The sequence below is a fragment of the Astyanax mexicanus genome, chromosome 16 (genome assembly GCF_023375975.1).
Source record: "Astyanax mexicanus isolate ESR-SI-001 chromosome 16, AstMex3_surface, whole genome shotgun sequence".
Lineage (NCBI taxonomy): Eukaryota > Metazoa > Chordata > Actinopteri > Characiformes > Acestrorhamphidae > Astyanax > Astyanax mexicanus.
Window position 1 is genome coordinate 41,811,630 of NC_064423.1, and position 13,986 is coordinate 41,825,615.

The 13,986-nt window shown below is 35.9% G+C and overlaps 1 protein-coding gene and 1 long non-coding RNA gene across 4 annotated transcripts in view; one reads left to right on the top strand and one right to left on the bottom strand.

Moving 5' to 3' along the window:
• The window catches only part of LOC125782180 (uncharacterized), a 132,521-nt gene that overhangs the window by 99,790 nt on the left and 18,745 nt on the right, over window positions 1-13,986 (top strand). The window lies entirely within an intron of this gene.
• scube2 (signal peptide, CUB domain, EGF-like 2) overlaps window positions 1-13,986 on the bottom strand; it is a 74,954-nt gene that overhangs the window by 39,973 nt on the left and 20,995 nt on the right. For 2 of the 3 annotated variants that reach the window (XM_049465386.1, XM_049465385.1), the window contains exons 8-14: window positions 10,306-10,422; window positions 9,066-9,188; window positions 8,572-8,688; window positions 6,710-6,832; window positions 3,509-3,625; window positions 1,903-1,956; window positions 1,265-1,381 (exon numbers count right to left, since the gene is read on the bottom strand). In XM_049465386.1, coding sequence (XP_049321343.1) covers window positions 1,265-1,381; window positions 1,903-1,956; window positions 3,509-3,625; window positions 6,710-6,832; window positions 8,572-8,688; window positions 9,066-9,188; window positions 10,306-10,422 — 768 coding nt within the window. The remainder of the gene's footprint in view (window positions 1-1,264; window positions 1,382-1,902; window positions 1,957-3,508; window positions 3,626-6,709; window positions 6,833-8,571; window positions 8,689-9,065; window positions 9,189-10,305; window positions 10,423-13,986) is intronic. The other variant, XM_049465387.1, reaches the window with a different exon arrangement.

The window sequence follows — 13,986 nt, forward strand, 5'->3', positions numbered from 1 at the left end:
AACTCACTGATCCTCTTGTTTTTTTAACTGCAGTCCGGATGCAGGAGTTTTATCACTAGAAGTGAGGAGAAGTGTGAAATATTTTTCACAGACACCACCTGAGAAACCCAGTTAAAGCAATTTATTTATTAAATAAAGAGTAAACAATGATCCACATGATACATATTTATGATAGAAAAGGTTCGTGAACCTCTGCTTTCAGTATCTGGTGTAATTTTCTCTCTTTTACAGCATTAACTGCTATAACTGTATATAACTGCTATAACTGCACTCCTTTAGCTCATTCCTCCGTACAGAACAGCTTCAACTCTGGGATGTTGGTGGTTAACGGGGTTTCCTAACATTAACGGCTCACTTCAGCTCCGCCCACAACATTTCTACTGGATTACCCATTTAAGTTTTCAAATATTTTTCCAATTTTCAAGTTTTTAATTTCTGCTCCTCACGATCAGATATACCTAAAATAAATTCTATTCAGTTTTCTGATTTTACAATTTTTGCTTTTTGTAATAAAATCCTGATGGTATAATCCAACCTACTTCATTACAAGATAAAAAAAATGGGCAGAAATCAAAGAAGAAAAAAGAAAATTATTAAAATATTGAATCAGTTTCCTCATGATGATGCCAAATGGACAAAAATAAATCAAGTTTTACACCCAATTTTCTATTTAGCCTCAAACGGTCAGAAAACTGAACTGATAAACGTTACACTGACCTACAGGAATTAAAACTAAAGTCAGAACTTTGACTTGATTCAGTCCATAAACATATGTCCTGACATTTTCCTTTATAATTCTCTAATATAATTTAGAATTCATGGTTCTGTCAATGAAGTAAAGCCATCCTGGCCAAGAAACAGCAAAACAGGCCTAAACTGTAATACAACCGCCACCATGTTTCACAGATGGGATAAGGTTCTTATATATCGGAATGAAGTGTTGTGCTTTCTTCAAACATAACACTTTTCCTTTACAGTCAAAAAGTTCTATTTTGGTGTCATCCGAACACAAAACATATTTAGCAAACTGCACATAATCAGCAATGTTATTTTTGGAGAGCAAAAAGAGCTTTATTGGCTTTTTTCTTGCAACACTGCCATGCACATCATTGTAGTTCGGTGTTCTCCTAATGGTGGACTCATAAACATTAACAATAGCCAACGTAAGAGAGGGGCCTTCGGTTGCTTAGAAGTTACCCTGCCTTTGTCGGCTATTCCACACCTTCTTTTTTGAGTGATCTTTGTTGGTTTGTAGAGGGTTTACCTGTGAGAGCGGCGCTGAAGCTCTGGGTGAACTTCTCCTGGGTGCGTTTCAGACTGCACTTCCCTGGGCCGGATTTAAAGGTGGCTACTGTTCTGATCCGGTGAGCACAGGACGAGTCTAATAGAAAGAAAAGGATTTGTTTTACTCATTATGATGATGAAAAGAGCCATAGTACAATTATTGTGCAATTGTTATCATATACTAAATTTTTTTGGTTCCATGCACGGTGCAGCTTGATTTAGGGTATGTTTAGGGTGTCTTTGCTATCGTAACGCTGGGAAAAGTACACCTTGTGTCTCTTAATCAATATATAATCATGGGTGTGGTTAATTTTGGGCGTAACGTGAAATAAACCAATCAGAGCGTCTCTTGTTCATCATTCTCTTTAAGAGTAGATCAGGTGAGCTCTGTCTTTGGTGGATTGCTATTGTAACGGTGCAGCTACCTGGACGTGTTCAACAAACTCTTCTCAGCAGAGGAAACTGAGCTGCTGGTTGACGCTGTGAAGGAGCTCCAGCAGCTCATTTACGGGAACAGCAATGTTATTTTATTTACTATTCTGTTTATTGTTGATGTAAAAGTTGTGTAAATGTCTGTGTTGCCGAGATAGCGATGAACCAATATCTGAATGTACTCACGTCCGCACTGAGAGCCGCCCACACCACAGGTCACTGTATAGGAATCCTCCGCCCCTAAATAAACAACATACAGAATAAACAACAATAAATCAGGACTGTGATTTATTTATTTTTAAATATACTTAACTGTTGATGTGCTACAGATAGGGTTACCATTAGCTTGCTTTAATTTGGTTACAATATTTCTCTATTCATTGTTAAATATATGATTATTTTAATCAAATTCATAACATTCTGCCATTACTGAGCAGATTTTCTGTCAGAATTACATAAATACATAGTACAAGGGTCAGTGTAACATTTATCAGTAGTTTGAGGCTAAATATGCTAAATGACAATAGAAAACTGGGTTTAAAACTTTATTATTTAATGTTTTTATTTGATATATTAAAGATGAATTTGGGTTTTCAAATATTTTGTCAATTTTCAAGTTTTCAATTTCTGCTCCTCACGATCAGATATACATAAAAAAAGATTTCTATTCAGTTTTCTGTTTTTAAAATGTTTGCATTTTGTAATAAAATCTTGATGGTATAATCCAACCTATTTTTTTTACAAGATGAAAATCTAGTAAAATGTTGTTTTTTTTCCTGGAATTCAAATCTTTATCGGGCAGAAATGGGAAGAAAAAAAAAAAAAAAAACATGATTTCTCCTGATGATGCCAAATGGACAAAAATAAATAATTAAGTTTTACACCCAATTTTCTATTTAGCCTCAAACGGTCAGAAAACTGAACTAATAGACATTACATTGACCTACAAGAATTAAAACTAAATTAGAAAAACATCTCAGCTTTATTTTAAAGTATAAATTTTGCTTTACAGATCGATTGCATTGTTTATATAATAACTTATCATAACTTGGTATGGTAGACAACCTTACTGAAGCTCAGTGATTACCTGTTCAGCTGAAAAATAGTCAGCTTGACCATTTCTATTGCTGCATTTAAAGAACTGCAGATAGTAGCTAGCTATCTATAGACAGACAGATAGATAGACAGACAGACAGACAGACAGACAGACAGATAGACAGACAGACAGACAGATAGATAGACAAACACATAGATAGATACATAGATAGATAGATACATAGATAGATAGATAGACAGACAGACAGACAGATAGACAGATAGACAAACAGACAGACAGAGAGAGATAGACAGATAGACAGACAGACAGATAGAGCAGTAGCAGGTATACATAGTACACAAAAGTTATAAAAGAAGAATAAGATATAATGATATAAAAAAAAAATCAATAAAATGGAGTATTAGAGTAGAGTCTTTAGTGTCCGTGTCATGCAGTTAAACACAGTAATACAACAATGAACAAGTTATTAGATTTGAAAATAAAAAAGAATTCCTTAATAATAAGTGATTTTTTTTTTCTTTTAAAAATGCTTTTTATATTTACTCAGGTTTTCTTTGTTTTAAAAAATGGTTTTTAATCTAAAAAAAATGTAAATATGATAAAAAAGCAAAAAACAAAAATCTGTAAGGAGCAAATGCGTTTTCACAGTCCTTTACTTTTTGTCAGTAAGTGTATATAAGGTTTATTATTATTATTTCTGTAGTGTATAGTTGTGTTGGGAGGTGTATAACGTACCGCTGCTGATGTTGATCTGTGATTGGCAGGTGAGGTAGCAGTGCTCCGCCCCTCCCTGTTTACTGCAGTTCAGGGTGGGTTTAACCGGCGCTGCTACTGCTGAATACCCATCAGCTTCTGGATACACAAGATCAAAGCAAACTCACAGATAAACACACACACATGCAGCACACACACACTGCGGCGTACGAAACCACTTCACTTCACTGAAACACTGATTAATTAGATCAATTAAAAGAAGAGAAAACGATTCACGCTCATCATCAGAAAGATAATAGCTGCACACAGAAGGAATCAACGGACAGGAGTAAAACTTGGTGGGTAGTCGTGCAAAACTGAGGATCATCTTATGTTCTGAGTCAAGGTATCTTTTTGGTGGGGTCTACCTAGACATTGTCAGCTCCCTGATAATATCAGAGCTGCAAACAGCCCAAATTCTTTTATACCTTTTACCGTATGTTCCAGACTATAAGGTGCACTATCAACGAACATCTATTTTCATCTATTACATAATGGGGACGCCTAAGTAAACAAAACTGTAATTCCTTGTGGCGTGAGGAGTGCTGGATGTTAATCTACACAGATTTCTCTCCTAAAAATTGTTTATTTGGGTTAGTAAAGAGCTTAGATTTCTAATATTCTAACAGCGTGAGTAACAGAAATGCTTAGCGCTTAGCGGTAACACTAGGAATGCAATGGTACAGCGTGGCCACGGTTCGGTTCGTATCGTGGATCTTGGGCCACGGTATCGGTTCGGTTTCGATATATCAATATTAGAGCTTAGATTTTCTGCTCGAACTGAGATTTCCCACCACATTCCTCGGCCTGGGTCGGGTCGGGCTCCAGGACATAGTCTGTGACATAGGCATCTGTTTTTTAATGCCATTTTTATTTTATATAAAGCTCTGGTGTGATAATTACAATATAGTCAAGTAGTGCTGGGCGATATGGGAAAAATCATATATCACGATATGGAATTTTTTATATCACGATAACGATATATATCATGATATGCCACATTTGAGTATGTTTTCAGTTATTCTTCCAAAAAATATGACAAAATAATATCATTACTTAATTTTTTCCAACTTTATTTCAAAGTGGCATTAAACCCAACTTTCACAAATGAGAATTACTACCTTTTAGTGCAGCAATATATGTGAATATATCAAATGGAAACAGATGGGGTAGATGCAGTAGCTCATTTTTTAAAAGAACAATGCGTCTTCACTGTTCAGCTCTTATGAGTTTAATAACGTAAAGCACGTCTCAAACCGGCGTGTCCGCGCGTGACCGTCAAATAACGTAAAGCAGCGTCACGTCCCAAAACCACATTATAAAGCTTTTTTGTGAAGATGACTTTATTATCACTTATATAAACCGAGTTTATGCAAAGTGATCACGTCAATACATTTCATCATAACCTGCTTTATATATTTGCATGAATAATTGATGAAATTACTGTAGAAACGATAGAGACGATAAGAAGGTAAGTAGCAGGATAGACACTTTTCTATCATCCCCATGATATTTATCGTCATACCGTACAGCACTATAGCCAAGTAACCAAGTATTATCGTTACCAAAACCGAACGAAATAACGAAAACTAACAGTAAAAAAACATTTTCATTAACTGAAACTAATAAAAACGGTAATTAAAAGAAAAAAGGTAACTAACTGGAACTGTATTGAGAATTTATAAAACCAACTAAAACTAAAATGAACTGAAATTACAGATAGAATACCCTTAATTTTCGAGTTTGTTAATTTATAAGCACTGTTTCCACTCCAGCAACAGCGGCAGCGCGGCAGCGCGGCGGCGCCTCGCGGTCCGTGGCATTAGTTCTTGTTTAAAGTGCTCACACTAACCACAAAATAACGACAGAAAACACTGAGGAAGCTGCAGAATTCTGTATGGGATTAGAATATGAGCGTGAGGGAGATAAAAGAACATGTTCTGTAGTAAAACAGGAGATACAGTATGTGGAATAAACTCCACACAGATATAAATCCATCTGTGAGAACCTTTACCTGTGATTAGCTCATACACCAGAACACCCCACGCGGGAGAATGAACTGAAAAATCTCTCTCTCTCATAGTTGATAATTTTGGTGAAAAAGGAGAAGCACTCACTGCAACCACCAACCGCCGCCCCACCAACCCCCACAGCACACGTTCAGCAGCCCCTCCCCCTGGCCATTCAGTACCAGAGCGTTCCAGATATATCTAACCGTACATGTAAACGTCGTTGAGAATTTTGAAAAAAGTGCTATATAAATAAAATGTATTATATATATACAGGGTTTGGGGAATGAAACTAAAACACCTGGTTTTAGAGCACAATAATTGATTGTGGTGACGGACAGTTCTGGTGGAAACAGGAGAGTTGAGGTGCACATTGAATTCTGCGTGATTTGATCAGCCGTGGTTTTATGTTTTTTGGATACAATCCGGGTTAGCACCCGAACATCCCTTTCAGACAGCTTCCTCTTACAGCGTCCACAGTTAATCCTGTTGGATGTGGTTGGTTCTTCTTGGTGGTATGCTGACATTACCCTGGATACCGTGGCTCTTGATGCATCACAAAGACTTGCTGTCTTGGTCACAGATGCTCCAGCAAGACGTGCACCAACAATTTGTCCTCTTTTGAACTCTGGTATGTCTCCCATAATGTTATAGTGTGCATTGTAATATTTAGAGCAGAACTGTGCTCTTACCCTGCTAATTGAACCTTCACACTCTGCTCTTACTGGTGCAATGTGCAATTAATGAAGATTGGACACCAGGCTGCTCCAATTTAGCCATGAAACCTAAAATCCCACACTAAAATGATGACAGGTGTTTCAGTTTCATTGTCCAAACCCTGTATATGAGCACTCCACATTTTATTTTATTTTATTTTCATTTTTATCTTTTTTCTGATCAGCAGCAGTTAAAAACCCATTCCACACTTCCTTCTGGGTGCAGCTGTTTCTGTGAGGATGAGTGTGAATCACATCATTACAGCTGGATTAAAGTGATTAGTTTGAGACGTCTGTCAGCAGAAGCAGGTGAAGAACGAGAGGAAAAGAGAGACGAGTGAGGAAATTAAAAGTATCTCCTGTTTTTTGCTGTGATATGAGGATAATTACTGCCTGATCAAACGTTCAGACCCCGGGGAAGACCACGCCCACACCTATACCCACGCCCGCAGTCTTACCAACACAGTCCTTCCTGTTCCAGTGCAGTCTGTACCCGGCGTGGCAGTGGCACTGGAAGCCCCCCATGGTGTTCTCACAGGTGTGCCCACAGCCTCCGTTATTCACACTGCACTCGTTTATATCTGGGGAAAAAAAACAAAAAAAACAGAAAATTTTGCACTGGGGTTCAATTAAACCACATTAGCCATCTGTCCAAGCTCCTCCTACTTATACACAGGGTTTATACACATTTTAAACGAAAAATTTCCATGATTTTTTCATGCCTTTAAGGCAAATTTTCATGACCAAATGATTTTCAAAACAAAAATCAACTAAAACTATAATTAAAATTGATATTTAAAATTTTGTAGGTCTATAATAAATCAGATAAAATGATGTTGACACACAATTTTTAATAATAATAAAATGTGTATCCGATCCTGAGAGCTCCATCATGTAATAAAAGTTAAATTACTGAATTAACTCTGAGCTGATTGATGTATTTGATGTATTTGTAGCTCAAAATACTGTCGATTTTCTCCATCGATTAACTGAAACTCAAAGTTTTGTAGACCAAATTTTTTATGATTTTTCCAAAACTTTCTGGGCATTTTTATTTTTCTAAAACTTACCCAGGCCTGTAAATGAATGTTATATTCAAAGTTTTCATGACAGTATGAACCCTGAATACATGTCTGTTGCTAGGTCAGACAAACAGGCTAATTTTATAGTTTCCCATATTTCACAATAAGGGTGAATGATATGGCTTTAAAATAATATTAAAATATTTCATAGTCATTTTTAATAATGATATTCTTGGCAATATGTAAAAAAAATACACATATATATATATATATATATAAACTAATAACATACACTACTGCAACAAAACACAAAATGCATGTTAAAGATTTGCTTAGTGCAACAGTTTAAAAGATTCTGTAGAAACAAACAAATCTGCACACTTTTGTTGATTTTGTTAAAAGTGTAACCAAGTCTAATGTATAATATGCAATATATATATGTCAAAGGTTTTTTTATTATCTGATTAGTAAATTTGTTGTGTTATAGCAGCACATAGGACAGAATGGCATGTCAAAGGTCACTCCCATTTTTTCTTCTTTTAATTGGTGTACAACAATTTTGCATTAGTCTGCCTTTAAATATCATAATATGATATCTTGACTATATCATCCAGCAGCTTTATCAGCACGTAATTACAAACTTTGGCTTTTATTCTGTTCATATCAGTGTCAGAATTGTATTTTATCGACCCAAACTAATAACAATCCTACAATCTTCTCTTGGGCTTCATCTCTCTCTAAGGACCGTCAGCCATGCAGCTTGATTTAGAGCATATCAGTGTCTTTGCTATCATAACGATGAGAAAAGTACACCTTGCGTCATGAACTAATTCTCTTAATTAATTAATGATGGGTGTGGTTAATTTTGGGCGTAATGTGAAATAAACCAATCAGAGTGTCTCTTGCTCATCATTCTCTTTAAGAGTAGATCAGCTGAGCTCTGTCTTTGGTGGATTGCTATTGTAACGGTGCAGCTACCTGGACGTGTTCAACAAACTCTTCTCAGCAGAGGAAACGGAGCTGCTGGTTGACGCTGTGAAGGAGCTCCAGCAGCTCATTTACGGGAACAGCAATGTTATTTTATTTACTATTCTGTTTATTGTTGATGTAAAAGTTGGGTTTGCTCGTGTTGCCAAGATAGCGATGAACGTCTGTTTGACTGTTCAACGACTGGTGATGTCTGTCACATCATTTCCAGAGTGAAATTAGACTGTTGAGCATTGCTTCGATTTTTAAATATAAGTAAATATAAGTAAATATAAACATGCAATCACACAGAACCCGCCGGCCGGGCCTACCTCCACAGTGCGCCAGCCCATACAGCGTATAACCCCTGTTACACACACACTGAAAGCTGCCGGGGGAGTTCACGCAAGTGTGGTCACACGTCCTCTCAAAGAAGCACTCGTCGATATCTGTAATTAAGAAGTACAAACACACAGGAGGAGGTAATTACAGCCAGCCGTCACGTCAACATCGCCTCATTTTGGGTTCTATCATCAAATATGGAATATGAAAGAAGGGATGGGAGCTCGGGTTAATAATAATAACAGGGAGCGCTGCATTCCTGCGCGCCGCTGCAGGTGGAGGGTGTGCTCTTTACCCAACCGTGCTCCTCCAGCCTTTATTCCCCCTGCGTTAAGGATCTTCAAAGGAATCCTGCAAGTCGATACTGGCACCTTTCAGGAGAATCCCACCCTGTCTTATCTCCCAGCGCCACCGCACACACCGGCCCCCGCCCGCCAGCACCCCCCCCCTCATCCCCTCATCCCCACGCGGTGCAGAAGCGTACCCTGGCAGGAGCGCTCGTCCGTCAGCAGCTTGAAGCCTCGGCGGCAGCTACACTCGAAGCTCCCCACTGTGTTCCGGCAGAAGTGGTCGCAGCCCCCGTTGTGGAATTCACACTCGTCTATATCTACAAAAAAATAAATACCATTACACAAAATAACTATTTCTTGCTATTTATAGGTTTATATTTGAGTAAAATGAACATTGTTGTTTTATTCTATAAACTACAGACAACATTTCTCCCAAATTACAAATAAAAATATTAAAATATTGTAATTTAGAGCATTTATTTACAGAAAATGAGAAATGCAGAGCTTTCAGGCCTCAAATAATGTTTAAAAATCAATATTTGGTAGAATAAATCTTTTTTTTTTTTCCACTGTTTTTTGGAATCATGATCTCTTCCTCCACCAGTCTTACACACTGCTTTTGGATGAATAAGCAGATTTAAGCAGATCAGTTTGGTTTAATGGCTTGTGATCATCCATCTTCCTATTAATTATATTCCAGGAGTAAAGCAGCATAAAATTATCCAAAAGCAGTGTGTAAGACTGGTGGAGGAGAACATGATGCCAAGATGCATGAAATAAAAAACTGTGATTAAAAACCAACCAGGGTTATTCCACCAAATATTGATTATTTCTGAACTCTTAAAACTTTATAAATATGAACTGGTTTTCTTTGCATTATTTGGGGTCTGAAAGTTCTGCATCTTTTTTGTTATTTCAGTCATTTCTCATTTTCTGTAAATAAATGCTCTAAATGAGAATATTTTTATTTGGAATTTGGGAGAAATGTTGTCTGTAGTTTATAGAATAAAACAACAATGTTTATTTTACTCAAACATAAACCTATAAATAGCAAAATCAGAGAAACTGATTCAGAAACTGAAGTGAAGTCTCTTCATTTTTTACAGAGCTGTATTTTACAATATTTGGAAATGACCTCAACAATTTTTGCAGACAACGACATCACTTTTTTGCAATGTCAGAATGTTCCAAATTAGTCAGAAAATATTTCCAAGTTTGCAATTATAAAATATCTTAAAGGGTGTAATAGCATTATTATGATATTATGTTATATTTAGTGACATTTAAATATTTAAAATTAACAGTAAATCCTGATTATGGTTATAGTTTCAGGTACAGTTTATGGTTTATTGTGTGTATTAGTTATAGTTGAGTGTATTAGTTAGGGTTTATTGTGTGTATCTGAGGGTGGATCTGGAGGGCAGCAGTTCTGACCTTTACAGGTTTTGCCGTCTGGTTGGAGGGTGAATCCGACCGGGCAGCTGCAGCGGACGCCCGTCGACGTGTCCTTACAGGTGCTGTCACAACCGCCATTATTCACCGCACAGGTCTCTGTGTAAACACACAAATAATAAAAATGATGGTAAAGTATGACTCAATAAAACCCAAACAACTTGATTTTACAGCTTGTTTTGGCTACTGCACCTGCGCAGATCTCCACAACAGATCGAGAGGTTGGGCAGCAAACTGACTGGCTATTTTAGTTGAAGGACTGATTTGGCCATTGCAATGCTCTTTTCTATTCAAATAGAACAACTGTCTTTTTTTACCCCTTCCCTCTGCTTTGTTTAAATAGCAACGGTGCTTCAGGTGTGTTCAGGTAAATATTTTGGCGTATCGCAGTCAGACAGGCGTTCATTGCTATCTTGGTAACAAGTATACACTCCCACTAATAACATGAACAAAACTGTTCTTTCTAAAACTTTTACTACTACTACCAATAATAAAAAAATAAATAAAATAATAATAATAATGATAATAATGAAGCACAGGATGATTGGACAGCTTTAGAAGCGTCTACAAGCAATTTAGTGGCTGTGGTATATAAAAATTTAGTTTGGGGGAGGGGATTTATATGGGCGAAAATATAAGCAAGTTAATGGGAGTTAAATAAATCAGGGTGAAAATGAAAGAACAAATAAACGAGTGCAGGTCAAAACAAATGTTAATTTGTTCTCAGGTCCCCTTCCTGGTACAGTTTATCACAAAAAATAAATCAGAGTTTAACTGAGTTAAATATGAAAACTGTGTGTACCATCAGAAATCTTCGCAAAACAACACCAATACGTGCTTTAGAGCACCAATCACATTTATTACAAAAAATATATACTTATGGCCATGAGAGCCATAACAAACACATAGTTCACACAGTAACAAATACAAATGAAAAACCAGATCAGACTGTCAAAATAAAAGTCACTAAAAGTCACAAACAAAGCAGTATTTATATATATATATATATATATATATATATATATATATATATATACACACACACAAACTTCTGCTCAAAGGTTTTAGAACATACGCAATTTTTGTTCCTTTATCTTTGACATTTTACCTCTTCAGGTTCAGCCATGGAAATTATATAAAATTCAGTGTACCAAATTTTTCAGTAAATCGCAAGAGCCTTTACGCAAAACAAAAGAACCAAAACCTTTTTTCCTGTTTTATATATTTATAATGTATTAGTATATAGTAAAAACAACTTAAAACTGGGTGATTTTTAGCAAACAGACGGTCAGTAGTAATGGAAATAAAAATTTACAAAATTAAAAAAATGACAATTTCACTTTCATTATCATAATAACTAGAAAAAGACACAAAAACATGTGTCTTCCACCTTTCTTCCTCACTTTCAGTGTGTAGTCATTCCCTCCAGGCTACCTTCCCCAGCTATGTGCTCACTTGTAATGTATATGGTATTGAACTTGTGTATATATATGGTATTAAATGCCTGACCTTTAAGTTGTAGACTGTATAAGCAACCATCATTTGTATTGGCAAATTGGTACATCACTGTACTGACTGTGTGCTTTAATGTTCACTCTCTATTTCTCTCACTCTCACATTTTTCTCTCTAAACTCTAAACTCTAAAAACTAAATACATATCAATTTTATTTACAATCTATTTTCTTATTAACTCAGATAGACATAACAACTAAATATATAACTCACTAAACATTACTAAAAAATGATTTAGGTACATTATTTAAAAATTTCAAGGGATACCATGTAGGTAAAACTCTTCGTTTCAGAGAATTTACTGCAAAAACAAGCTAATAGAAACACCATAATGTCACTAACGATTAGCTTCTTATTCACTAACTGCTAATGCTAATGCTTCAGCCTTAGTGCTGGAGAAATTTGGAATTCTAAGCTTACTGTAAATAAAGAGAAGCGCTTTACTCACCCAAATAAACCATTTCCAGAAGAGAAATCTGTGTAGAATAACATCCAGCACTTGTTTAACTTTAAAAGAAAGACTTTTTTGTTACAGTTTTACTTAGTTTAATTAGCTTAGCTTTACTTAATTTAGTTAGCTACCCCCACCACCATTCAGCGTTGAGACCTGCTGAATTAAAAGTTTACCTTATAGTGTCTCTTAAAATTCGCCTTATAATCCAGTGCGCCTTATAGTGCGAAAAATACAGGGATTTACATTGTATTGAACTGTATTGTGGCTTCAATGTTGTAGGCTGTAAGAGCAAGCTATCAGTACAGTAACGCCTTACGCACATTTTGCCATCAGATTTATGAAGAAGATGGTAAAAGACGACGGTTATGGACCAATTTTGTTGGGTTTTTTTCCTCCCACTGTTTTCTGTAGCTCTATAAAGTTTTTTTGTGTTTTATGTAGAAAAATACAGTTAATTTATGTTATTTTTTGTTAGTGTAGACGACTTAAACACAGGTTATCAGGCAGTGGGATACAGTAGGTCCCCTGGTTTCTCTCAACACAACAAAACAGCAGCGGTATCTGAGCGGATTCTCAGCCATTTCACAGTTTGCTTCAAAGCCTGAGGAATGCCCAGAGCGGCCAGGAAATACTCCTCACTATTTACACTAGAGCAGAGATTCAGCCCCGGTCTCCTGAGCCGCTACTGGAAACCATTATAGTTTACATTCGGATTAAAGGGAACGCTCTCTCCTAAATTCTTCTTCTTCTTCTTTAGGTTTTACGTCGCATGAATCACGTGGAACAGCGTCGAAAACACAATTAGCCTCCTGAAGCGTTGCTTTAAATACATAAAGAAGAATATAAGAGTATTTATATTAAATTATAATTGAATTGGACTTGGGTTATAGTTAAACAAGATAAGAAACATCAGTAAGAACTTTTGTCGAATAGCCTACGTCTAATTATTTTGGTTCGAGATACTCATCATTCTCATTTTACATGAAGGAGCACAATACATTTTATCCCATGGAGGTTTAAGACCCAATTTGGAAAAAATACATTGTTTTAACCCTTGTGTGGTGTTCATATTTTTGTTACTCGTTTACTTTGTTACTTGTATTTAATTCAGCAAAATTAAGCAATTCTACATTAAAATGCTTTACACATGCTTGCTTCAATATAAGCAGCTTACATGGTTAATATTTGCCCTTTACCTTTCTTATGTTACATTTCTTTCAAAAAGTGCTGCTCTTTTTTTATTAGTTTTTTAATAAAATGTAAAAGAAAATGAATTAAACTCAAGATATGAGTAGAAAATTATTAAATTTTTAAATTTACAAATGAAGCAATGTTTATTAGCCCTTGGCCAAACATACTGTATGTAATATAAATGTGTGTGTGGGGGGGGGGGGGGTGTACAGTGTGTGTTTATAGAAAATGTGTTTTGATACATGTTTTTCACAAAAAATGAGCCAATGCCAATGAGTTTGAGTTAGAAAAAATATTTTTTTATGTATCATTTGATGAAAAATGAAAACGGGTCCCACAGACCCGAACACCACACAAGGGTTATTCTGCAGCTTTGCTTTGGAACAGACTACCTATAGAAATTAAATGTAACTCATCGGAAAAAAGGTTTTTAAACAGGTTTTAATAGATGATTATTAAAAATATATATATATATATTTTTAATTTTATAATCCCTAGACATTGA